At 37.5% G+C, this 25153-nt stretch overlaps 1 protein-coding gene across 2 annotated transcripts in view; it reads left to right on the top strand.

The window, feature by feature from the left end:
• RAB2A (RAB2A, member RAS oncogene family) overlaps positions 1 to 24895 on the top strand; it is a 35420-nt gene extending 10525 nt beyond the window's left edge. Inside the window, exons 3-8 of one of the 2 annotated variants that reach the window (XM_009709864.1) lie at positions 3811 to 3893; positions 5277 to 5369; positions 9018 to 9129; positions 21371 to 21439; positions 23707 to 23836; positions 23883 to 24895. In XM_009709864.1, the coding sequence (XP_009708166.1) occupies positions 3811 to 3893; positions 5277 to 5369; positions 9018 to 9129; positions 21371 to 21439; positions 23707 to 23802 (453 nt within the window). In that variant the 3' untranslated portion in view covers positions 23803 to 23836; positions 23883 to 24895. Of the gene's footprint in view, positions 1 to 3810; positions 3894 to 5276; positions 5370 to 9017; positions 9130 to 21370; positions 21440 to 23706 lie in introns of both variants that reach the window. The other variant, XM_009709865.1, reaches the window with a different exon arrangement.
• Positions 24896 to 25153: the final 258 nt, after the last annotated feature.

The following is a 25153-nucleotide window of genomic DNA, read 5'->3' as shown; positions in this document are numbered from 1 at the left end:
TTCTTGTACTGCATCATGGCTCTTCTTTTCTTTTTCTTTTCTTTTTCTTAGTTTATAGATTCAAAAATATGCAGTTAAGGAACTTGCAAGGAACCCTCTTCGATAGCAAACACTTGCCTGCATGTTTTGCAATGGACACCTATGTGACTACACCACACACTTGGAAATGACACTGAGATTTTCTGTAGGAATAGTAACACTTCGAGTCTTTCTCAAATGTGCCACAGATACTGCGTCAATGGTAACACTGTTACATAGCTTAAATGTTCCTGAAAACTTTAGAGCAGGCCCTAAATCTCTGTGTATCTTAGTGATCTAAGGTGATTGGCAATACTTCATGTTCTGCTTACATCATTATTTTGAAATTGTGTTTTGATCTCTGTACTGAGGTATATTTAGTGAGGCACATGGGATATATGTCTGTGCAGTTCTACAGTTCAAGTGGGGATGAAGATTTCTGTACTATTTTTGAGGACTTGTAACTCCTAGAACTATGATCATGTAAGTCTCTCCTATCAGAAAGTTTCTTTTTGTTAACCAATATGATATGAATTGTAAAAGCTTACAGTCCAGAAAACAACCAAAAAAGAATGTTAGGCGGCACTTAAAACATCACTTGTTTATCAGAGGCCCGCATTTTTTCGTGATTAGTGAACTACTCATGTCAGAGCTAGCACCTTTTTCTCTTCAGAGAGAAGATGCATGTTCAGGCCTGTTCAGCATGCATTTATTGGTTCCTGTAGGGGCAACCTTGTCTGAGCTAGAGTTTCTGCGTGTGAAATAGCTGTCGTGGTCTATCTGTTACCAAAAAAGATCTTCCATCTTTCCACTTCCATGGCAGTGTAACTGAAAGTGGGTATAACCAGGGGTTGCCCCAGAGCAAAGGCTTGTCTTGCCTGTGCTAGATGTAATGTGGCCTTGGGAAAGACCCTGTTTAACATTCATTTAGTGGCTACTGCCACTACTGTTCCCCCCTTGCCCCCACCACTGAGCATTGGCACAGGTTGCCCAGGGAGGTTGTGGAGTCTCCATCCTTGGAGATTTTCAAAAGCCACCTGGGCAACCTGCTCTGAGGGGCCCTGCAAGGGCTGGGGTGGTTGAAACAGGTGACCTCCAGAGGTCCCTTCCCACCTCAACCCTTCTGTGATACTGTAAAAAAAGGTTTTTAATGGGAAGGGGGAAGGCAAGTGCTGGATTTTGGGGAAACATGGAAGAGATGGTAAGAATAATGTTAATTCCACTTAAGATAAAGTGCTTTTCTCTAGTATCAAAGATGATATAATTTATACTGAGTTTCCATGCTGCTACTTTCAGCTGTTTCTCCTTGTAGCAAGTAGCTAAACTTGAGTTGGTTCTACTTTGCAAGACTGCTAAAGTACAAATATACTGGCATTTTTTAAAATAGTCAGTTTTGGCTAATAGCCTACACTTGTTTTATTTTGTTTCTGTTGTCTTTGAAATAGTTTGTCCCCCTTGGAAAAAAAAAAAATAGAGGGGGGTGGGGGCACGGAGCAAATTGTCAGATGAAAAATGCTTAAAGTAATAATGATACTAAGAAAAAAAAAAAGCTGTGGAGTATATTCTACATGCCTAACCCTGCTATATTGACCTTCTAGATCTCTCATTCAGAGTGATACTGTTAAAATAGACAGTAAATGATATATATATATAAGGTGTTTATATATAATATAAAAATGTATGTAAACATAAATATCATGGAGTTTCTTTACAGAAACTCAATTTTCTTCTATTTAGAATGAAAGGGAATTCATACTGGTATATGTAAGCACAGATTCATTATTGCTATATGGAAGATTGTATCTTATTTGGTGAAGAAGGGGTAACATTTTCCACCCTTTCTCCAGTCTTCAAGCAGCAATGATATTTAAATTTCATCATGGACAAGTGAGACACAATTTAAAATGTTACAGTATTTTCAGGATTTAGGTATCGAACTTTTGTAAGTAAGTGATTCTTGTAAGAACTCACAATTCTTACATTCTTGTAAGATCTGCTAGAACCTCTGACAGTCTTGGTCATGATTAATTTACTCGGGGAGACAAACAATTTCATGTGTCAGGGTGGAATTTATGAAGGTGAAACAGGCAAAACCAGGTAGGCTAAGTCCACTTCATGTATGATTTTAGGGAATACATGGAATACACTGGTAACAGTAACTTGTCTATTGTCTAGTTAGGAGAACGTTTTATGCGTCTGTCATGCGCTTGAACTAGTCAGCACACCAAGAAAAACTATTGGAGCTTAATGGAGCTTCTGGGTAGGGAACCACGTATTGCGCTAAAAGCCGGGGATTTTACTATTCCTTGGTGTGTTCTAGCAGATTGTCTGTATTCTATTACCTTAGTTTCCGTAAAGATGTACTTGGACTCTGTAGTGTGTTCTAACTGTATTGAAACTAATAAATATATTGTCTTGTCTTTTGTAACTTTTTCTACTGGAATGGCTAAGAGAAAGTGTTTTCTTAAACTGAAGTAGCTGATTATTCTGGAAGATAAGGATGCTTTCTGGAGACTGAACATGTCGAAACTTGTAGTGCCACTGTTCTTGTTCAGTGACAGGATCTAGATCAAGTTCTCCTTGAATTCAAGAAGACCTTATGTTAAGAAAAGTGCAATAACTGTGAGAAGAGAGGGTTCTCTGTACACTAATTTTATAAGTAGGACTGAAGGGTGGCTTTATTTGCTTTTCATGGTTTTAAATCAGGGTAATTTCCTATGGTCTGCACATAGCTATCTTACTGCATATAGAGGTTTTTTAGCATTAATATTAGTATTTCCTAATCGTGTTCTGTATTATCTTTGAATTATGCTAAAGCTTCTGTTACTACTAAATATTAGAAGTAAATGTTTCTTCTAACAACTGTCAGGTGCTAGATAGCACTTCTGAAAAACATGAGCATGGGGAGCTCAAGGTTTGCAACTATTAATACTTATTTTTCAGGACTGTGTTCTTCTGAGCGTGTTCTTTTAAGTGCTGAGATTTTTACAGACTACTTTTCTGTCAGAGCTGTCTAATTTATGTAGGATCTCTGAAGTTTTTCACCAGTGCATATGAAGATGACTATTGCATCCTGTAGCTGTTTTGACAAGCATTATTTATCAAGTACAGAGGAAATTGATTAACTGTGGAGCAAAATTATATAAAATTGAATTCGGAACCACTTTCTGGTTTTTCATAATAAAATGATTACTGAAAGAATTCCATCTGAAGACTGTTGAAAGCTGGTTGCAGTTTATGATATAACGGATAAAATCTGCATCCTTGGCCTTCCAACAACCTTTACACCAGCAGATGGTGGGCGTAAAGATGTCATTCATCATTTATTTACAATGGGCTTTATTTATTCTAGTGTCAACAGCTGCCCCAGGGAGCGGGTTATTGAATTCAAATGTGAAGCTCTGGGTTATTTGCTTCCTTTCAAATTTGTCTTCAGAGCTTAGTTGCTAGGAGTCCATTCTGTGCTCTAATAATGATTCATGTATTGTGAAGCCATTCAGTAAATTGGGTTGTCAGGGATTGCCAAAAAAGGTTTAGAGGTCTTGTTCCGATTTTTTTTTTTTTTTTTAAACAGCACTGTGCTGTAGTTGGTGTCTTCTCCTTATGTGCCTTCTCTTGCTACTGTTAGAGACTTTGCCCCCAATTGTCCCCTCTCTGATTTCCCATCCATACTCCTTCCTGTCCTCGTCCTCTCAAAAGTAGAATTCTACAATTCTGTGATTTTAAGTTTGTGGTTGTCAGCACCAAAAAATAAATCTGAGATATAAAATAATGAAACTTTGTCTTCTACAGGCAGGGCAGGAGTCCTTCCGTTCCATTACAAGGTCATACTACAGAGGGGCAGCAGGGGCTTTACTAGTGTATGACATTACAAGGTGAGAATACCAAAGAGGTATAACTGGATTAAAATTATACGTCTTTGTAGAATTGTGCTATTGTGTATATATAGCAGTGTTAAAGTCTCTAATTTAGTTTTGAGTTTTGTATAGATCTTTGCAATCTAACGTTTTCCCAACTTTCCTTAAGTGCTCAAAATCAAGATGTAGCCTATGTAACCTATATACTTCCAATTCTCTCTGTATAGTGGTTGAGAAAAGGTATACATAAAGTCTCAGGAAGAATGAAACAAAATATTTTTATAAACTATTTGACCATGAGCCTCTGTATTAGCTTTACTCAGAAAGACCTTAGAGTATTTCATTAATTCCTTTCTAGTGTTTTTATTACCATGAGCTATAATTTTTCTTTAATTATAGCAAAATTTTTACTGAAGTGCCATTCTGCAAAGGAGTGAAATAGTAAAACGTCAAAGTTTGGTTACATAAGAATACCAGGAGACTTCTATCATTGCTCTGTTCATGAAGATGGGAAAATACAGGTCTTAGTGTGATTTTTGTAGTAGCTGTTCAGAAGTGACGAAGGTTTTCCTGCTGTATTGAATAAAGTCTCTACACAACTTGTTATGTGCAAAAGTGTGGGTACTGTGGCTGGCTTATGAAAATGTTCAGGCTCCAAAATCCTATTACGGTGTGTGGCTCCCTTTGTGGATCTTGGGTCTTGTTGCTGAATTAAGCAACAAATTTTGCTAGAGATTGCCTAGACGTTTTTTCTTTTGTTCCTCATTTATTTTTAAATATCAGGAAGCAACGTAGTCTTTCCATTGGATTTCCAGCAAATGAATCTTTGATTCATAAATACGTTGTTTTACTCTTTTGAAATCTTAAACACACTTTACAGCCATGTGATTTAGTATTTAGTGTACACATTCTGTGAAATCTCTACCATGCCATGTTTGTGTACCTTGCTTTAAAAGACTTTGCTGGTAAATTCATTATTCAGTTTATAAACTCACAGAAAACTGTCAACCATTTTCTGCCTTCAGTAGAACCAATATTACTATATGAGTATGTGATTATTTGTGCTGTTTGAAGTGGTTGAGGCTGTTAGGGACTTTTAAAATTCTGTTCAGCAGATTTTATATGTATATAAACTTACAGATTCTTACAGCTATAAGCATAGTCTTTACTCTTTGTAGCAAACATGTTTTCAGTTACTTTTTAGACAGAGTTCATTATTGCTCCTTGTTTACTAAATTTTTGTTCGGCTATTCTCCCTCTCACAAAGGGATTACTAGCTTTTATCCCTGGAGCATGTGTACTAATAAATGAGCTGGTTACTCAAGTGAAGAAGCTGAGTAACAGAAGGGAAAAAGATTTCTTGAAATACTGCTTTTAATTTTCATTTTCTTCCATCCTTAGGAGGGACACTTTCAACCACTTGACAACTTGGTTAGAAGATGCTCGTCAGCATTCCAATTCCAACATGGTTATAATGCTTATCGGAAATAAAAGGTAAAATTTAACCAGTTATGATATTGTAAGTGGTAAAGATTTATGACTTCTCTGGATTTCAGCTCTTGTGTTTTCTTATTTGTAGGCAGTATATTAACTTTAAATTACTTTCAGTCACTGGACATAGTTCTATGGTGAATCTAAAACCTTTCCTTTTCTAATTAGATTAATACAGTGTGCAGCACATGTGGATCAACTCCCTTATGTTCCGAGTACCTTTTTTAGAAGTAATTTTATTTTACAAGGATTGACTCTGAATGCATGAAGTCATGGATTATATGAATTATTTTTCTCGTTATGTTTTTTTACATCTGGAATCACCATTTAGAAGCACCTAGATCTCTCCCTTAGAACAGGACTCCTAATTTTGGATGTTCTAAAGCGCTTTAGGTTTTGGCAGAGAAAATGTAATTAAAAAAAGAAAAGCAGCCCACACTACAAGATTCACTTCAAAAACTTTTCTCAAATATAAAAAGTGAATACCTCGATTATATGAGGTATTTCTGAATTCTAAGCCTATTTGATAATTCTGTATGTTTCAGCTGGGCTTGGGGGCAGAGAATGCGTTTTCACCATTTTCTGGTGGATTCAGGTGATGAAAATACAACTAGAAGTTTTGGAAGTGTGTTGCCTAATTTGTAAACAATTATTTGCTTGGTCTTCTCATTAGCTGGACTGTCCAAAGTTCTAAAATGGTTCCCTATTGATTCTGAGACTTTGATCTTTATTGAAGGTCTTTATAAAAACACATCAGTGAATACATTAAGTTTATCTGTAATTTTTCCAGTTCTTGATCCAGTGAAGTGTAGCATCATGTCTAGATTTTTTTTTTTTTGCTGGATGTAAGATTTTCCCAAATATCAAAAGCATCATCTTGAAATTTAATAACCCATTGGTTATGGGCCTTTACCTAATTGACCTTAACTTGTCTCCATGCATCAGCAATTCTTGAAGGTAAAGATGCCAACTGAAGTAATGGTGTGTGTGCTTGTCCCTCAAAATTTACTGAACAGTCACATTGATTCTTAAATACTGCTGAGAAACAGCCTTGTGGTAAAGAGTCCGTTTTTTCTACTCTGGCCTGTTCACCTATTACTACCTATTACTTTCTTCTTCTTCCCACTTCTGTTTTCCCCCCTCTGCCCCCAACTCTCTACTTGCCCCTGAAAAACATGTTAAGCATTAAGTAATTGTGAAGCTTGTCCACATTTTTATACATCATCTGGAAAATGAATAACAATGTTCTCTTTAGTTGAGGAACACAATAAGCATAGTCTTCACAAATTAATATGAAATGACAACCTCTTATATTAAATGAAACTTTGGTAAGCCCATGATGTCCCTGACCAACTGTTTTTATGCTTATGTGAGTAAAAATACAGCACTGAGAGAAACAGTGAAGTGTACTGTTTACTTGAGATAAGTATTACATAAGTTTGCATACGTAGTTGACATCTGTAACTATTTCTGATTATTCTTAGCTGTTAAACTAAATTTTTTTGTCTTGCATTTTGCTGATGCAGACTATACCACAAGATTGTATGTTGTAATACGTTACTTGCAGCTAGCTCAGTAATTCCCGTTTACAACTAGGTTTTATTCAAACAATAAATATACTTAAGTTGTGTATTTTAAGTTAACAGATTAAAGTGCCACATGAAGTAAAAGTTTTAAGAAGCTTTTTAAAGGGAATTATTTTCAAGCCTCAAAGAGGAGGAGGATGGGAAGAAAACTCATTCAGCTATATTGCATTATCCTGAAAGTTTGTTACAGGAATTCTTATGGTAGGGCATACTACTAGAGACAGATGGAAGGAAGAACATATATAGCATAATATTTTAAGGAATAAATTTTGTTCTTATGAATCTCAAAAGTGTACTTGATATACGTGTGTAGTATTGACTTACTGCTGGATTTGAAGAGTGTTGAGAATTTAATCTGAAATATAGTGGGTGTTTTTTGAAAACATTACAAATACTAATGTTAAAACGTGACAAATACTGTACTTAATCTTCTTTCCAGAACAAAACATAGCTATATTGATCTAGTAAGACCAAGTGCTTCAAATTATTGGAAAGGAGAGAGGAAGACAACTGTGGTTAGTAGAAGCAGTTAAAGCTCTTTAAGAATATGTTTTGATATCAGTAGTGAGTTTAGACGGGGTTATCACTGCAGTTTTTGATGCAGCTGCACTGTTTCAAGTCAGGAGAGTTATTTCTTCTATCATGGAGGTAACACTGTGGTGAAGCAAGGTTTTAAATAAGTTATTTTTGAGGGTAGCATGGTAGTAGCAAATAAAGACGTTGCTCAAGTTCAAAACTACAATGTCAGATAGCTGCTTCAGGGACATGGGTGAACACTTTAAGATATCTTAAGCCTGAGGCTGAGATACTGGGAACGCTTACATATAATGAACATCAACTTTAAAATTGTTTTGAGAAGACATTTCTTGTATCCTTATCTTCAAATGCTCCATGTTTAAAGGATGTACTGAATTGTCTTGACTCTAACTCATCTGAGCTAGCATGTAGTCATGAAAATAACAAAAACCTGCTTTGCAGCAAAATAGATGCCACAGTGAGTATCATTTACTTTTAATATATGCATAATTACAAGGATGGCAGCACTGAAGCCCAGTATGATACTTTTTACTGGTATTCTGGCTGCAAATTAAACCTCTGTATTTGCATGCTGTTTAGTTTAAAAATGTGTAGCTGAGAAGATATTTTTACATGCACAACTTAAACGAAACTTTATTTAAATTGATGTTATATTTATTATTTATGTATGAATGTAGCATTGTTATTGCTCAAGATGTAATATACTTATAAAGAGGGACAAACTGTGCTCCTTGTTCCTAAAGAAGCTTTAAAAACTGAGTGAAATACTTATGTGTCTATATGACTTAGAGAAGGGGACTTGTCTTTAGTTGTCCAGTCCAAGAGGGGTTTTTTCTGCTCTTTTGTGTAATACTTAACTTTCATCTAAGCTGCTTAGAAAGCAGGAGACAAGAAATCGTGTAACAGTCAATTCAAAATCTTCTACTGTTAGAGGGCCAGGCCTGGAGTTTCAAAACCTAATTGCTAGCTTGTTGGGAGAGAACAGCTAATGTAGTTCAAAACAACTTATTTTTGCTTTTAAGTCTTTTTATCAGAACAGAAATTGACTGTATGAAGCTTTGTAACTGAATATTAAAAAATGAAATTTATTTTTTAAATTATTTTAATATCATTAAGAAATCATTTATAAAACTGCCTTATCAGTTCAGCTTTACAGTGTGGATTGGCAGATAACATTATACTAGAAAAGAGTGCTGTTTACTTAAAATGACAATGTCTGCAGTTGGCATTCAAGGAATAGCTACATAAAATATACACGCATCCTGTTAAAAGACGTTTTGTGAAGTCTTTGATAAGATCTGTATTAGCTAGGTTTAATAGCTCAAGCAAGTGTGATATCTGTGACTATCCCGTATACTGTAAGTGCAGGGCTTACAATAGTTCTGCTTTATGTAAGGGCTTGAATAGATACTCATACGTACATAAGTTCTAATGGGGGCTCTTGGCTTATAAATGTGTCTCTGAAGAATAATACTTACATGGACAGGTTAGACCACGCAACTAACTTTTTTTTTTTCCCCCATCTTAGTGATTTAGAGTCTAGACGAGAAGTCAAGAAAGAGGAAGGTGAAGCATTTGCACGAGAGCATGGACTTATCTTTATGGAGACGTCTGCCAAAACTGCTTCCAATGTAGAGGAGGTAACTTCGCTGAACACTGGTGTTTTACTAAAACAGTTGTTTAGAATTGCACTTTGTTATTTGTACAGATACTGTTCCTCTAGGTTTTGGATTCCTTAACTTGAATTAAATACTCTTTAACTTATATGATGAGAAAGATAGTGTCTATGTTGTATCTGATTGCATAGCACTAATTATATTGTTGAGACTGTAGTAATTAATATACTTGTCTGGGTTTTTTTAAATACTTGATCAGAGAATGGATACTTCTGTCTGCCCTGAAATCTAAAAAGTAAGACTAGAATAGGTTTGCTTGTCCAAAGCAAACCAAGCTATTGGTATCCTTGGCAGATATCAATCTAACCTGTTCTAAAGACCTCGAGTACTTCACAAGCTCTTCAGAGCAATCTATTGCAGGGCTTTGGTATTTGTATTTTTGTCATCTTTCACCTGCGCTACCTAGCAGGAATCTTCTTTGCTGCAGTTCACATGCAAAATTTCTTTTCCTGTCCTCTACAGTCTGCTGTGTATTTGAGTAAGTTTTTCAGTCTTTGATACGTTAAAGAACTTAAGTCTTTTGAAGTTTTGCTTATAGTTCATATTTCTGGACATATGTGAGTTCTTACATATCTCACCTTGATTTACTGCATGCCCTTCTTGAAGAGTGGTTGTGGTGGGTTGACCTCAGCCAGCAACTAAGTGCCCATCCAGTTAGATGAACCAGAAGAGCCAAAGGGAGGAAAAACTCAGGAGTTGAGATAAAGAGTATAATAAATGAAGGAAAGAGGTGGGGGGGAAGAGTGATAGAAAGGCAGTCACTCACAGCTTCCCAGAAACGGATTGATTCCCAGCCAGTCCCTGAGCAACAGTTACTTGGAAAGACCAACCTTTGTTTTTTATTGTTGAGCATGATGTCATATAATATGAAATACCCCTTAGGCCAGTTCTCTTTGGCTGTCCTGGCTGTGTCTGCCCACCCATGCCCCCTTGATTTTGCCTACCCTAAGCCTAATCGCTGCAGCAGGCAGAGTAAGAAACAGAAAACCTTGACACTGTGTAAGCGCTGCTCAGCAGTAGCTAAAACACTGGTGTGCTATCAAGGCTGTTTTAGTCACAAATCCCAAACACAGTACCTGCTGTAAAGAAAACTTAACTCCATCCTAGCCAGACACAGTACAGTGCTGGACAAAGAGTTCCAGCTGAGATGTTAGTGCTGTGTAAAGCAGAAGGATTGCTTCACATGTCTTTCAGGCCCAGACTCGGTTCATACATCCACGCTTAATAACCTTTTTTTATAATAGCATGACATAGTTCAGCTTCTCATACTACGTAATCTGCCCTTACTGTTTTCCAAGTTTGTCCTAAATGCAAAATGCTGGACAACTGCTGAGGTATTCTTTTAGTGGTAAAGCTTTCTAGTTTTGAAATTTTTAGCATTTTTTTTGAAAAGTTACAGTAAGAGTAACAAACAGCTGTCACTGACTTCGTTCTGGTTTGTTACTACCTGATTCTAACATTAGCACCTCTCTCCATGTCAAAAAATACGTGGTAGAGAATGAGTTGTCCAGTACCTAATGCATCTCTCATCATGAGGAGGAAAATGAGCATAAAGTTCTTTGTCAAAAAAGTTCAGATGTATCATCATGAGAGGATTCTGAGTGAGTGATTGCATGTGTGTACTAACTTTCTAATTCTCATGGAAAAGCTTTAGGATATAATCCTTTTTAGTGACAGTCAAATGCATTTCTTAAACGGTATTCTCAGTCAACACTAAAAGAGGTGGCATGATCTAGAATAGTACAGCTGCAGGTGCAAAATCTTAATCTTTGAGCCAGTAAAAATAAGTGAGGAGAAGTAGTAGGCACAGTAGGAGAAAGATAACGTTTTGTGGACAGAAGAGACCATTTTCATTTTAATGCTGATTCTGGACTGTTCAGTGTCAAAAAGAATACAAGGGAATGGGGAAAGAAATCATGTGGAATGGGCAACATTTGAGGAAAGAACAAGAAGTATGCAAAACAGAGGCAAATCTAGTAAACCTTTGGTACTTGACCTCAGGACTGGAAAGAAATGATGGTTTTGTGCCTGTCTGAGGATGTAGAAACTAAGTAGGAAGAACAACATTTGAAGTAATTCAGCTAAAATTAGATGAAATTTCAAGCAGAAGAAATCTATGGCCCTGTGTCTACATATGTTATCTTATGTGGTGGCAATGGAGAACGTATTTACTGGCTTCTTTGGTAGACTAAGGGCTAAGAAAGTACTACTGTTGAATTTTTGCATTGATGGAGATACTGGCTCTAAAAAGCTGGACATTGCAAGTCTCTGAATTTGCATCTGGATTATTATATCGCATGTTTTCAAATGCATTTGTGTTAAAAGTGTTGAAGCAGACACTTTCTTCTACTTGCTTAGGTTTCAGATGAATTGTCGAAGTACTTCTATGCATTGAATTTGAGTCTCGGAATGCTCATCTTTTCCCAAGCACCAGACTTTTTAGATAGAACTACTGGGGTCAAAGGGGCTCTCTCTAATTGTATACAGGTTATTGGGGGATGAGGAGAAAAAAAGCTATGGGGTTTGGAGGGGGAAGGAATATTCCCTTAATCACTCAGCACCATTTTTAACCCATGCTGATAAATCACTGATGACTGTAGTGTATCATGCATGGGTTATGCAGTTAACCATTACAGTACCAGGATATCTGTAGAAATCTTTAAAGTCAAACATGTCTGTATAAGATACAGCATCAGCAGTGCTGAAAGAGCAGGTGATTTTACTTGAGAGAAGGATATAGCTCCAGAGCAAAATGATAGGTGTAGATTCTGACTAGGTAGCAGCAAAGACTTAGCAAACAAAAGTTTACATGAATACAGCTTCATAAATACTTAAGAATTATGTGCACCTATTAGGCCTCTATTCTTTTCTCTACTATGAATTTAACAAAGTCTTATAGGATGATAAAACTCATGTTTAAGATTCATTTTCAATTCACTTATCAGCCTTCTGTCCTTCTTACCTATCAATAGGAAATATTATTCCTGAAAAAAGGTGCTTTGGAGAAGGACACTGTTACTATAAAGCACATGCATGTGTACATGTGGAAATGCGTAGATATAACAGGCTAGAACGTTCCCAGATAACAACTGGTCTCTTGTTTCCTTTTTCCCTTCCCAAAAGAGGGATTTTACCATACTGAGATCATGTAGTTGAGCAATAAAGCCTCGACCTGATGCATTTGTGACTCTATTGTGTTGCTTAGTGGTTGCTATATGAAACAGAGTACTGATGGAAGTGTATTTCTGGGTGTTGAAGGCAGTAATGTAAGTGTGATTGCCAGAAAAAGTGACAACAAAGAAGCTACACAGTATCCAGTAATGTGGCTTAAACTATTCTTCCACCCATTTAAGAGAAATAGTTTGATCCAGCTTCAAGATATCTGTCGAAAGTAGAATTAGGAAGAATATTCATTTTTCCTGACCAAATGTGTTTTACAGTTTAAATATTTCTTTTTCTCTCTCATGACAGAGCTGGTTTTCAAACTTTGCTTTCTGAATCTGAGGCAAAAGTACTCATGGCAAAAGAATCAACACTATTTAAGTGTTTAGAAATAATCATCTTGGATTGTTCACGGCAGCCCTTCCTCAAATCGCTTGATTCTGGTAGTCCTCTGTAGCCTACCTCAGTATGTGGAAGTAGGCTATCTCATAAACATATGTGGCTGCTTGAAATACTAGTCACCAGAATTTTATTTATTTATTTTAATAAAAATGGTTTCATGCATGTTTTTAGAACAGAGAATGAGGTAGACTTATCTTCTTCAGTTCTTTAGAGTGGCTGCTTGGAACAGTAATTTCTGAAGTACTAAGGGAGGCTTCCCAGGCAGTTCTAAAAATCTTGAGGTAATTCTTAGTGCAAAAAAAAATTAAAATTTCAGAAGTGTTCTAAATTAAATGACTTTGCTTTGTAAAAAAGCAAGGTTATGGCAGTCTACATTTTTTTTCTTCAACTGCTCACCCAGCATTTTCAAGTCTCTTTAGTTTATAGAAGATGGACTAATTCTTACCTGTCTTTTGGTTGACATCAGTAAGTCTCACCACTGTGCAGCTTACATCCTACAGGTGTAAAGAAACTCTATGGTGAGTCCTTTTTACATATTTTAATTATTCTTGAGACCCTGTTAGCTGTACAGGTTGCTGTGTTGTTCTGTCCCACACAGTTAGTGGGTTATCTAACCCCCCTCTACGTTTTCTGAACAGCTCCTTTGGTAGGGACATTGCCTTGTATACTATCAAGTTTGTCCTTGGGAAGCTCAGGCTGGTTACCACATGGGCATTTCTACAGCCATCTGGTTCAAGATCTGGCATGCGTGTCTTAACTTAGTCTGGATGTACAACTAGAAACAATATTAATACCTGGCCCTGCAGCAACAGAGCTAGTAGTGACTGTGTGGCTCTTGTACGCTGGATACCACGTTCTTGTCACTGGGGAATTCAGGAGGGGCAATGTGGTGGTACAAACTGGTAGTGGTACCCAAGTTACTAGACAGATCCGCATTGTAAAGCACAAGCAGATAGCCATAAAAGTCTTGTGGTCCTAGTCATAGCTATTCAGCGTACAGACTACTTGCATTTCATGCAGATGTGATACTGAAACACAGCAGCACATGGATGTGTGTCTCCTGTGTTGTACCAGAAACAGTTAAATAGCCACAGTTTCTCTGTGTCAAGAGTGACAAGACAAGCCACTCACTAGACTTTGTTTTGATCGGTTTGGCATTGTTCCTGACCCAACTTTATCTTACCTTGTGTCATAAATGGCTATTGTAGATGTTTGCAAGCTAATGGTGGAGTCTTCAGCAGTTTCTTTACATGAAGAAATCAGCTTCTGTCATTAACATTATTTAAGCTGTTTCCCTTGTTTAAACCTGATTTCCACCACTGTGTAGTGCCTTACGTCAGTCCACAGCTGAAGCAGTACATTGACCTATTCAGTGCTTGGATCTTAAGACAGTTTAAACATGTTCATTGTGTTCTTCAGGATTATGTCTCGTAACCTACATCTTGGATAGAAATGTTTAGCAGTGGAGAGAATATCCTGTTAGCTCTTCATCTTGTGCAGGGCTGTTGGGGGATGTTTATACCCTGTTTGCTCAAGAGGTAACTGGTAGTTGGGAGCGGGAAGTAGATGTAAGCTCTTCCTTTGTAGGTTCTGTGGAGGCTTCTAAGAATTCAGTGTGGGCACAGAGTTAAATCATCGTGTTTGGTATGGAATGGCATTGAGCGAGAAGAGTTTCTGAATTGGTGGGAGGACAGAAAGATTGTGGAGGGGGGAGGTGAAGCACAGGGTTATAATTTGACTGCAGTGCAAGGCCAGTTATACTAGTCTCTTCAGCGGTATATTTATTTAAACAGGATTGGTTTTTGTTGTTGATTTCCTTTTAGCCTCTGTCTAAAGCTATCAAGGTAGCCAGCTATCAAAATGTAACTGAATTTTTGTGGTTTGGTTGGTTTTTTTCCCCCTCGGTGATCTCTAAGCTGTATCGCTAGTGCATTTATTTATTCACAATTTTGTTTAAAAAAAAAAAAAAATCTTGACTATGTTTTGGAGATGTTCAGTAATGTAGATCCTGAGCATGGCTGTTGACTTTTTCCCAGCAGAATGCACAGTTAAATTCACCTGAAACACTGAACTTGTTTTTAATTCATGGTAAAAGGAATCTAGTGTTAACTTTTAGAATCTTGGTTATCATATCTGTTCTGCTTTCTTGGATGGGGGGATGTGCGCTCTGAAGTACTGTTTGCAGAATTCAGTGTCGCTTATGTATTTTTTTTTCCCCTAAGAAAACACCGTGATGCTTATCCGTAGGTTTTTCACTTGTATACGCCGAAGTCTGAGGTCCAAACACCAGGCATTTGCACTTTTTTTAACCATAAGATCAGTTACTTTCTGACCTTGCATTAAAGCTACACTTAATAAAGAATTTTTTCCTCTCGTTTGCAAGAGACTTTAACAGTTTTGTCACACTTGGTTTTTGATTGGTATATGACTGTTAACTGTAATCTCATCTGAAACGTGCAGTTCAGAGCTTGCTGAGTGCTTTCTGCTTGAGCAGTGTCTAACACTTATAGAGGCAGAATAGAATTACCTGCATGAATTCAGGGTGACCATGCAGTCTTCTCCAGCATGCAGTACTTGTCTTTGTGTCCCTGGAATATGATTTGTTTGAATCCATTTACATGCACTGATTCTCAAGAGGTAAAGATACCTAGCTGTATTTGGGAAGCTGGAATAACTTTGTGCATTCTTCTTGCACTCCAGACTGCTACTTTTAATAATGATTAATGCAATCAACCTTAAGCAAAAGAGTTTTCTGGATGCTGGTCGAACCACTGCTGGACACCATCACTGTTCGGAAGCTGATCTCATTTAGTGAGTTGTACTAGTGTGTCACTGACTCCTGGTGTGGGAGTGGTTTTAGTGAGTTGTTTCCCATATGGAGGGGATTATGTAGCCCTATGCCAAGCTTTCATCTTAAAGAGTATTGTCTGTGTTACTCCAAGTTGTCTGCACATAAATAGAATGCAATAATGGATTCATTATTTAGGATTAAATCTGAATAGACTAATGGTTTTGACTGAGCAATGGAGCACTTCTGCTACATGTAGCTGGATGGTCATTCAATAGTTTTGTTTCAGCTGTAACTTAATTTTCTCTTCAGGCAGCTTCTTTTCATACTTTTGCTTAAATGGATAATGAATATTCAAAACCCCTGTAGCTTCAACAGCAGTACTACTTGGTCACAGTAAGGGAAGGAAGATGGCCTTTCTAATATTCTGAAGGGTAAAAATTAAAATCTCATGGAAAGATGAGATTCTCAGCAGCTTCTAAATTTGAACTGATTTTTAGAAGTGTGTTTTATTTCCCCTCCACACCCTCCCTAAACACAACTAGTTGCTGGTAAACGAGCAATTGTTTGACCTGGTAATATAGTTAGCAGGGATTTTGTTAATAAGACTTGAAAATCCTAGGATGTTAATGCTTTTCATGGTAAGGCAAAGTGACATGCAAGATGTAATCTGACTAGAACTTGCAAAAGAGCAGGATTTCTAGTTCATGAGAGTCTTTGGAGGGAAAAAAAAAACCAACAAACCAACAGTTAGGTTTATCTTAACTTGTATCAAAACCAGTATTCCTTTAAGTTCCTTGAAATCAAAGTTCTGTGACCTTTCAGCTGTGTGAAGCTGTCACTTCAGCCAGTTTCTCCCATGAGAAAACAGAGGTGAAGCTGCTGCCGGTTCAGCTGTGGGACAGAGAAGGGGCAGGACACCTGGCCTCAGTGAAGATTCACAGCTTTTACCTCCTTGGGACAGACTCTTGGACTGTGCCCTGACTGCACAGTGAGGAACACTGGCTCTGCCACAGTTCTTGGGGCTTCGGGGCATCCCAAGGTATAATCACAATAAAAAGTCTCGGTTAAGCGAGGGTTTTGGGCTTTATAGAAGAGCATGACAAGTATGATATGACCACCTGCCTGAGCTGTAGATTCTGCTGGAGAGATGGATTCTTAGTTCTGGAGGGGTTTTTATCTTCTTTTTTTCCTCAGGTGCTCTGTGCTTTGTAACTGTTCAACAGCAGCTGCAGCATTTTTTTGAGACACTTCGAGCTTTAGTAACGTGCATCTTCCCAGTAAGTTTGTCAGAAAGATTGCACTTCAGTGGGTACATATGAACAAATTGCTGTCAAGTTCTGGTTTGTGCCTGTGCACCTTTACTTCAAAAATAAGGCTGCAGACATGTTGGGGTGCTTTTTGGGATGTAGGTTCATTACATAGCACCTTCCTGATGGTTGATAATTAACCTGTCTGTAGCCCCTTTAGTTCTTAGGCTTCTTTCTGAAGGATCATTTAGTTGCAAAAAGTATCGTCTTACTGTGTATGAAACAGCTGCTGAGAGCCTTGGGATCTCGCTGTGTTAAGTGGCCATCCAGCACCACTTATACACTGGGATGGTGACTGCTGTAGGGGTAAATGCATTTGTGATCCGTATTATTACTGTTTCCAAATACATTCCTTAATACTAGAGTGATCTAACTATATTGTATCGTACTGCTATAAGAAATTGGGAAGGAGAAGGAAATTCTAGGTGTTGGCTGACTACAGAGGTGAGGGTCATCCTTTAGAATTTGTGGGATATTTAACCTTTTAAGCATTCCTCATTTAATTGTAAGAAAACATCCAGAAATACTGACCGCCCGGTTTGTATTTTCTAAGCACTAACTTTTAACTTCAGTATTGCCAGAAGAGGGCAGCATGTTGTGGGAGCTGGCCGTGCAGGTCCTCCGCTCGTCTCGTGTTAAGCAAAGATGAACTTGGAAAATCTTGAGTTTTGAAAAGTATCAGTGATTCATTTACAAGTTTTTCCTGTTATGTGCAGCTCGTAGCTAAGTCCTCAAATACTTGCATTAGCTTTCTGAGGAACAGAAGCTGTTCTGTAACTCGCATTCTGGTGCCCTTAGCTTATTTTTACTCCTGCATACAACTTCCATAAGACAGAGGTATCAGGAACTTAGTCACTTAGTTCTCGCATTGTTTTTACCAGTTATAGAATTCATTCTTCCTGGTTTTGTCTCAAGGGTAATAAAGCTACATCACTTGTTTACTTTGATAAAATGGATGTTGAAGTTGATTTAATTCTATGTTCAGTGTTTTTAGGATTAATTTATCTTAAATGCAGCATCTGTACTGTTTGGCAGTTTTGTGGGTTTTGGTTTTGTGTTTTGGGTTGCTTGGGGTTTTTTGAGGTGAGAATTGTGAGACTTGACTTCTTGATTCCCATGTAGCAATATGATCTAGGAAACTCCTTGTACAAATCATCTGAAGTGATGATGTGCTGGTATATTGTGACTCAAAAACCTCCTTTGTTAGCTTTGCAGGAGGTGCAGGTGTGACACAACAGGCAGATCGCATCTTATAAGACTCACTTTCCCACTTGTACAGTAACATAATTTTCCTTGGTAGGGTATTACTGTCATTTGAGAACTTAGTTATCATGTGAACACAATTGAAAAACTTATTATATTAAAACAAGTCACTGAATAACTTGTATACAGCCTTTTTTTAATGCTGTGGTACAGATACATACAGTAGTCTCATACATAAAAACTTCAGCAACTTGTGATTTAGAAAGATTAAAACCAACCATTAAACATTAAATGTAGACATCTTCCCGAAGGTATAGTGTTTTCTTTAATTTTCCTGAAATGTAGTCTATAATTTTTATATTTGGAAGTTTACCGTACTGTTTTTGCAAAAGTCTTTCTCCTCCTTTAACAGAGGTACTGTGTACTAGAGCCTTGCCATCTCAGATGACTGAGTATAAATCCAGATTGAATCTGGTACTGCCTCACCTGGGGTGGTGAAAATAAACCTGGACCTGAGCTGATTTGGGGTGGAAGTGCTTGAGTATCTCTGTATGGTGTTTTGGTAACAGCAGTGTGCCGGGAACGTACAGTGCAACCGCAGTAGGCTTGGTAGGCAGCCAGCCGAGTCCATGTGGGCTTACTGGTCGAGGTCTTGTGTTGTGTGGAAGTGGCTAAACGGCACCTGGATCCAAGTTGGCGTGTGAAGGGCTACAGCTGTGTTCTTGCAGTCCCCTGCGCATGGTCTAATAAATCCAAACTGGATTTGAGGGGAAACCTCTCTGTCGTTCTGCATCCGTGGCTCAGTTAATCTGCAAATAGGATAAACTGCCCATAAATAATTGAGAGTTTATAGTATACTGCATGTTCCAGATAAGAGTTAGAACATGCAGTATTAAAAGAGATTTTTAGAAGTCATCAATTATACCAAGTTCACCTTCTTGTCCTTGTTAATTGGGGCACTAGCATGCAATGCCAAAATCTGATATGCTGTCCTTAAAGCGAGTAGACTGCTGTTTTCAGTAAAGTTCTCGGGTGGTTATTTTGAGTCCGGTTACACTTTGAAGCATAAGCTAGCTTAAAATACATGGATGCAAGAAACAAATGGAAGTCTCAAGGGATGCAAGTCTCTTCTCATGGCTGATGAGTAGTAATTTTTCAGAATCCATACCAGCTGAAGAAAACATGAGGTAGACTTATTATGTGCTATATTCTTGTCAAGCCATTGTTTTTAAATAGGAGTTATTTATATGGGACCCAGTGCAGCCTGGCATTTTGCCATTCAGAATAACAGTACGTGCTCTTTTAACACTAATGTGTGGTGCACCAGAGTCACGGACAGGACTGTGGCAGTCAGATTGTGTCTTCTCAAGACAGCTGAAACAATAGGACTGAGATGAATGGAATATTTGGATTTTTCAGATCAACTGTTTCTTAGGCAATATGTTTAATATTAAAATATGCTTTTTTTTTGCTTTGTACAGTACCTGTGTAATAACTGTGCTGGGGGGCAGGGGAATTGAGCGTTGTTAAATCACACTGTGTTTTCCAGTGCACTTTACTATTTTTTGTGAGGATGGATGTGTTCCTGCGGTGATCTCTTCTCGAGTGTAACATCTAGAAGACATTTTATATTCAGTTGTGTTAGTTTGCAGTTTGGTAACATTCTAGTTTTGTTGGTCAAAAGTAATTTTGGTAGATGTAGTTCTCATGAAATGAATTCTAAGAGCCTAGACATACTTAGCCAACATCTTCTAGAATTGTTACGAGTGCCAATTGTTAAGTGCTTGTTTATGTGAAGTTATCATAACACATTTTTAAGACTTCAGGTTCTGTTTAATGTCCCACTGAAGCATAAGCGAGCAAGTATCCTTCACAGATTCCAGCTGTGTGAATTCCAAAGTTTTTGACTTTTAGCTTTTAGTAGGCCCATGTATGAGACCGTTACAGTAATTGGTATGTTATCAGAAACCAAGAGAAGTTTGAATTTTTTTCTTGCGTTGAAAACTTCCATTTCTGAGGAATTTGAATCAATTCGTAGTTGGCTGAAAGCCAATTTTTCTCCTCAACTCTAACGCGTGTTTGAAAAACGAACTCACTTCCTAAGTGCCTTGTGAATCTGCAATGATTAATTCTTCTCATTATTTTGCTGCAAATTCTCATGACCCTCCGTGATGATTCGATCACCCACTTAGAGTTTATGCATATTCATATCTTTCCGCTCCTGCTGCAGTCGTTCAAGTCTCCTTCACTGGCTGTGGTGTGTGCTTGGTGCAGTAATTGAGCTGCAGTAGATTGATTACTCTGGGGAGCTGTAAGGCCTTTAAAGGTGAAAACATATCAGTCCTGTTAATTAGGAAACAAAGCTCTGGTGGCAAGTTCAGCAGTCAAATGCTTCCAGTGTAGAAATGAGGAAAGGTATGATTTGTTCCTCTCCATGAACCCTGTTTACTTTTTTATATTTGAATTAGATCTATATTTGCTGTAATAGGCTTGGGCAGAAGCTGGCATATCTTGTATGATTGCGTGGTGTTGGTATTTTAAAACAAAAGGAACTGTATGTTTGATATTGATTGTAATTATTAGCTGCTGTTAATCACCTCTGAAATTACACATTATTTTAGGTGTTACTTGACCTATAAAGTTAGATGAGAGATGGAGAATGGAATCATTGATTGTAAACTTTAACCAAAAACATTTATATCATTCACTTTTTCAGACCTGAATGTCGAAGTCTTTTTCTCTAAATTATTAAACAATAGATTTTCAGAAATCATAATAAAAACCAGGGCCTCTCCTTTCTACTGTTAAGATGTCTATTGCCTATTGTGTGCAAGATTAATTAAAGAGAATACGTTCTTAAAATTAGGTGAATATTAAATGATAGCATAAGGTTTCATCCAGCAGACAGCATCCTTACATCATCATTGTAAGTACCCTGTGGTTTTATGTTGCTAAGCACTCTAATCTAGAGTGGCCTATTACAAAGATATTAAGGGTAGGGGAAACCATCTGCTGCACAATCTATCCATAAGGGTCAGAAATAAATAATTTAAAAGTAATTTATATATCTTAAAACCCACTTTTTCCCTGTAATTACTGGACAACAGATTGTAGAATACAGATGTTATGAAAATGCCACTGTTTTTGTAAACAGCGTGTGATCCATTGCTACTTCAGGGTAGGTTATGGGATGCTGTTGTCGTACCTTTTTTTGCTGAGGTCAGGAAGGAAAGTCTCGCTGAAGCAGCTGCACATGAGATTGGATTCCAGTTCGTACATCTTACACCAAAGGATATCACGTTCTTTGTGTTCATGGGTTCTTTTTCTCCCTCTGTTTTAGGCATTTATTAACACTGCGAAGGAGATCTACGAGAAAATCCAGGAAGGAGTTTTTGACATTAATAATGAGGTAACTTTTAGTACTCTGAATGCTGTTTGTTTGTTTGTTTTTTAAATGTACAAAATTCACCTGCCCTAGAAGGCTGGATAGCGAAATATTTGTCTGTTCCATTTGGATATAGAATTGTCTGCCATTGTGATAAAAATGGATTAAAATAAGTGACCCTATCCATCCATGAAGCATCACAAAATAATATAAATCCCCAAAAGAGAAGAAAATCCACTTTCATCCACTTCTCCATATGGTGTCATCTGTTTTCAAAGATAATTTTCCACTATGTAAATGGGGGACCATGTTGATATGGCAGATGCACTCCATGAGCTGTCCAGTGTAGGGGAGGGATTGCTTTGAGAGTTACATAAAAGACTTTTGAAATGTTCTTGGTTTAGGTGGCTGGATTCTGTAGGGAATAAAAGATTAGCCATTTTGCCTATGCACATTACTGAAATTACAGATTATCGGGGCCTGTCTCTTTGCTTGTTTGGGGTGGGGGCGGGGAGGTGGAGCTGGGAGCACTTTTGTAATGCAAGAGCCTAGAAAGACCCATAATGTCTCTCTTGAATTTTGAAATGATTGTGCTGTTGGAAATCTTGAGCAGTTAGGAGAGAGATTCATGGCCGTGGAAAAAGCAGATTCAAATTCAGCGGTAGTAAATAGAAATACTAGGATCATATAAGCTCTCTGTTAACATTCACATAAAAAGTCACACCGCATAAGGTTTAAATTTGACAATGAAGTGGTCAGTCCTTTCTGATGCCCAAGTTTTTCTTATCCTGCATGTCCCTAAATATCGTTGCTGAGGTGCTTAGTAGTAAAACCACGTGTGAAAATCGGCACCGCCACTCTGGTCTGTATCTACTGTGTGAATAGGTGTGTTCTCTGTCTGGGACTGTTGGTTTGATGCTTCTCTGGAGCATTAGAGTCCTTGCAGAATTGTTCAAAGAGTAGTGAGGGAATTGGCAGGACTCAATTAAATAGCTTCATCTATCTCCGCTTAATAGATTTCAACATGAGAAAATTTAGACTATTAAAAATATTGTTCTTTTGACTTTAGAGAGGAAATAGTGAGAAACTTCAGTAGTATGCAAAGTACTTGCATTAGGAAACTTGTAGCTAAAAAAGACTTGAATAGTAATCCTTCAAAGACAGTAATTCTGACTGGAAAATGTGTGTATATATATGGTGTTTTGGTGAAACACTTTTTAAATTCAGTTTAGTGATGAAAAATGTTAATTTTCTTTAACATTTTTCCTAAAGAAAAGGCAGTCGGTGCACTATAAATTGGATGGTAATCAGAGCATCTGAAAAAGCATGCTCATTGTATCTGTCGAGTTTCATACAGTAGCTGAGTGCTTTACTGTGCCTTATGGAGCTTTGATTGCAATATGCTGTCAAGAGCCAACAGTCCGTGCTATTTATTTGGCTTTATGCCAAGTCTGGCTCCTTGATTCCTCAAGAAGTTGCTATCAGCCCAGAGGGGGCAAAACCAATGAGCCATAGGGCATGCTTTTTATTAAAGAGGAGTCAAAGAGCGAAAAGAAACCACATCAGCTGCTGTCAATACTGAGCTAGTGCCAGAAACCCCAAGGCTACCACTGTTGCAGAACAACTGCCAAGCACTATAAATCTGAGATTTACTGTGACGCAAAGTTTCCTTAAGAGCTTAATTTCTGAAGCTACTGTATTACTTTTCTCAAAGTGCTGTATTTTTAGGTAAAATCCACTTGAGGGAGTGAGGGTTAAGATATAAGTGTGATTTTGATGAATGAAAGAGCTACGCTGTGTGTGGGTTCTTGGCAAGTAGCCATGTCTTTCGGGATCATAGAAATTATTGATGACACAGAACACTCGTATGCCCTTAGCCTCTACAGCTGATTCAACACAGAAAGAAATGCTGTCTAGAGAGGAAAAGTTTTATATTAAACTATTAAACTAATGGAGATTTTGGTGAGAGGGGAGAGGTTATATGTTCCTAGCAAATGCTGTGTAGTTTTAAAGCCTCATGCCAAGTAGTATTCAAATACAATTCTTGCTGTGTGTTTGTGTTAGGAGTTTAAGCTACAGAGTTTAACGTAGAGATACAATTTAAATGAGAAGGAAAGCATCTTCCTTTAAATATATTTAATTGCTAAGGACACGTTGCTATAAAAAATATAAACTTTGCTATATTTATTGCATACATTCGGAGAACTTGCTATATGATCTAAAAAAAAAAAAGCTTTTCAGCTGTGTTAGTGTTCTGAAATAATTACACTGTGTATTAAACTTCATTTCAGGCAAATGGCATAAAAATTGGCCCTCAACATGCTGCTACTAATGCAACGCTCGCAGGCAATCAGGGAGGACAACAAGCTGGAGGAGGCTGCTGTTGAGCCTGTTTTTACTTTCTAGCTGCCTGGATGGGGCCTACTAACTTGTTTGTTCACCCTTCCCTCCCCCTCGCCCCGCTCGCCTCCACTTCAGTTCAACCGAGACATGAAACTTGTAAGTTGGTTTCCTGTTGCAGAAGACTTTATCCTTCAAATTCTTGTATAACTTTGAATAAATGGTTAATGTTCACTTAAAGACAGATTTTGGAGATTGTATTCATATCTATTTACATTTGATTTCTAGGTCAATTGATGTGATTATTTTTGTTAAATGTTGTCTTGTGCCCTTGACTACGAACTGAATTGTATTAAACACTACAAAGTCATCTGAGTATTTTAATCAGTTTGTGTAGTTAGGTTTCCCAGCTCCTGCGGTTACCTAATGTTTAATATTGTAGAGCTGTCCTCAAGTTTTTTGTCAATTTTCAAGGCTATAAGGAGAAGCGGAAGGACTCTTTTAATTCTGTATTTATCACTTTCTGTATATATAGTTTAATAACCTGCTTGGGTGTACTTGCCAAGCTAGAATTCTTTAATGCATTTGCATAAATTCTATACTACTTAGAGCTTGAAAACTACAGAAGCATTAATAGAAGTTGCTTGGACGCTAAATTTTAAGCCTTTTTGACATTGTTAGCATGTTCATCCTCCCCTGTCATTATCCTGAAGTCCAAGAGAAACGCTTAATGTATATTACTAGAGGCTACATACGTGCTATCTATTTTAATGCCAAATGTTTGCTGTTTGTCCACAATTTCCACAGCACCTCTTCAGAAATGGATTAGCTGTTTGCCTTAACGAACACTATAGGTAAAAACAGAGTATGAATGAAAAGTAGAGGAGGAGTTGATAAATTTAAAATGGCACATTATAAAAACATTAATCTTTTCTTAATGTTTTTTTTCTTGTTTACCATATGATTTCTAGGTATATTTTTCATGCAAGGACAGTTTTTCAACCTAAATGTACAGTGGTTGTGTAGAGTTTTCTTTTAGTGACAACTTGTAATCCTAAATATATGGTAAGCATCTTGTCTATTGTGAAGAGGGTGTGAAAATAAAATCTGCCAGTTTGGAAATCTTGATGAAAATCAAAACTAGAAATGCTTTGGTACTTATTATGGTGGTGGTCAAGGGGGCGGCGAATGTTTTGCCTCAAATGACAGGGTTGCAACAGTGCAAAACAAAATCCTGTGTTTAAGTGTTTATTTGTTAAAGTACAGAATATTCATGTCACTTTTTCCTACAAATGAGGAAACAACCGAGTTTCCATCTCATGCTATTTAAATAAATTGCAGATAAAAGGGTGACAGTAATGCTAGGCCATGCTTCATGTATGGGAGGAAACAAAAACG

Source organism: Cariama cristata, unplaced genomic scaffold (assembly GCF_000690535.1).
Source record: "Cariama cristata isolate BGI_N322 unplaced genomic scaffold, ASM69053v1 scaffold15611, whole genome shotgun sequence".
Classification (NCBI taxonomy): Eukaryota; Metazoa; Chordata; class Aves; order Cariamiformes; family Cariamidae; genus Cariama; species Cariama cristata.
The sequence above is the reverse complement of the archived record's forward strand: the minus strand, read 5'-3'. Positions and strand labels throughout refer to the sequence as shown.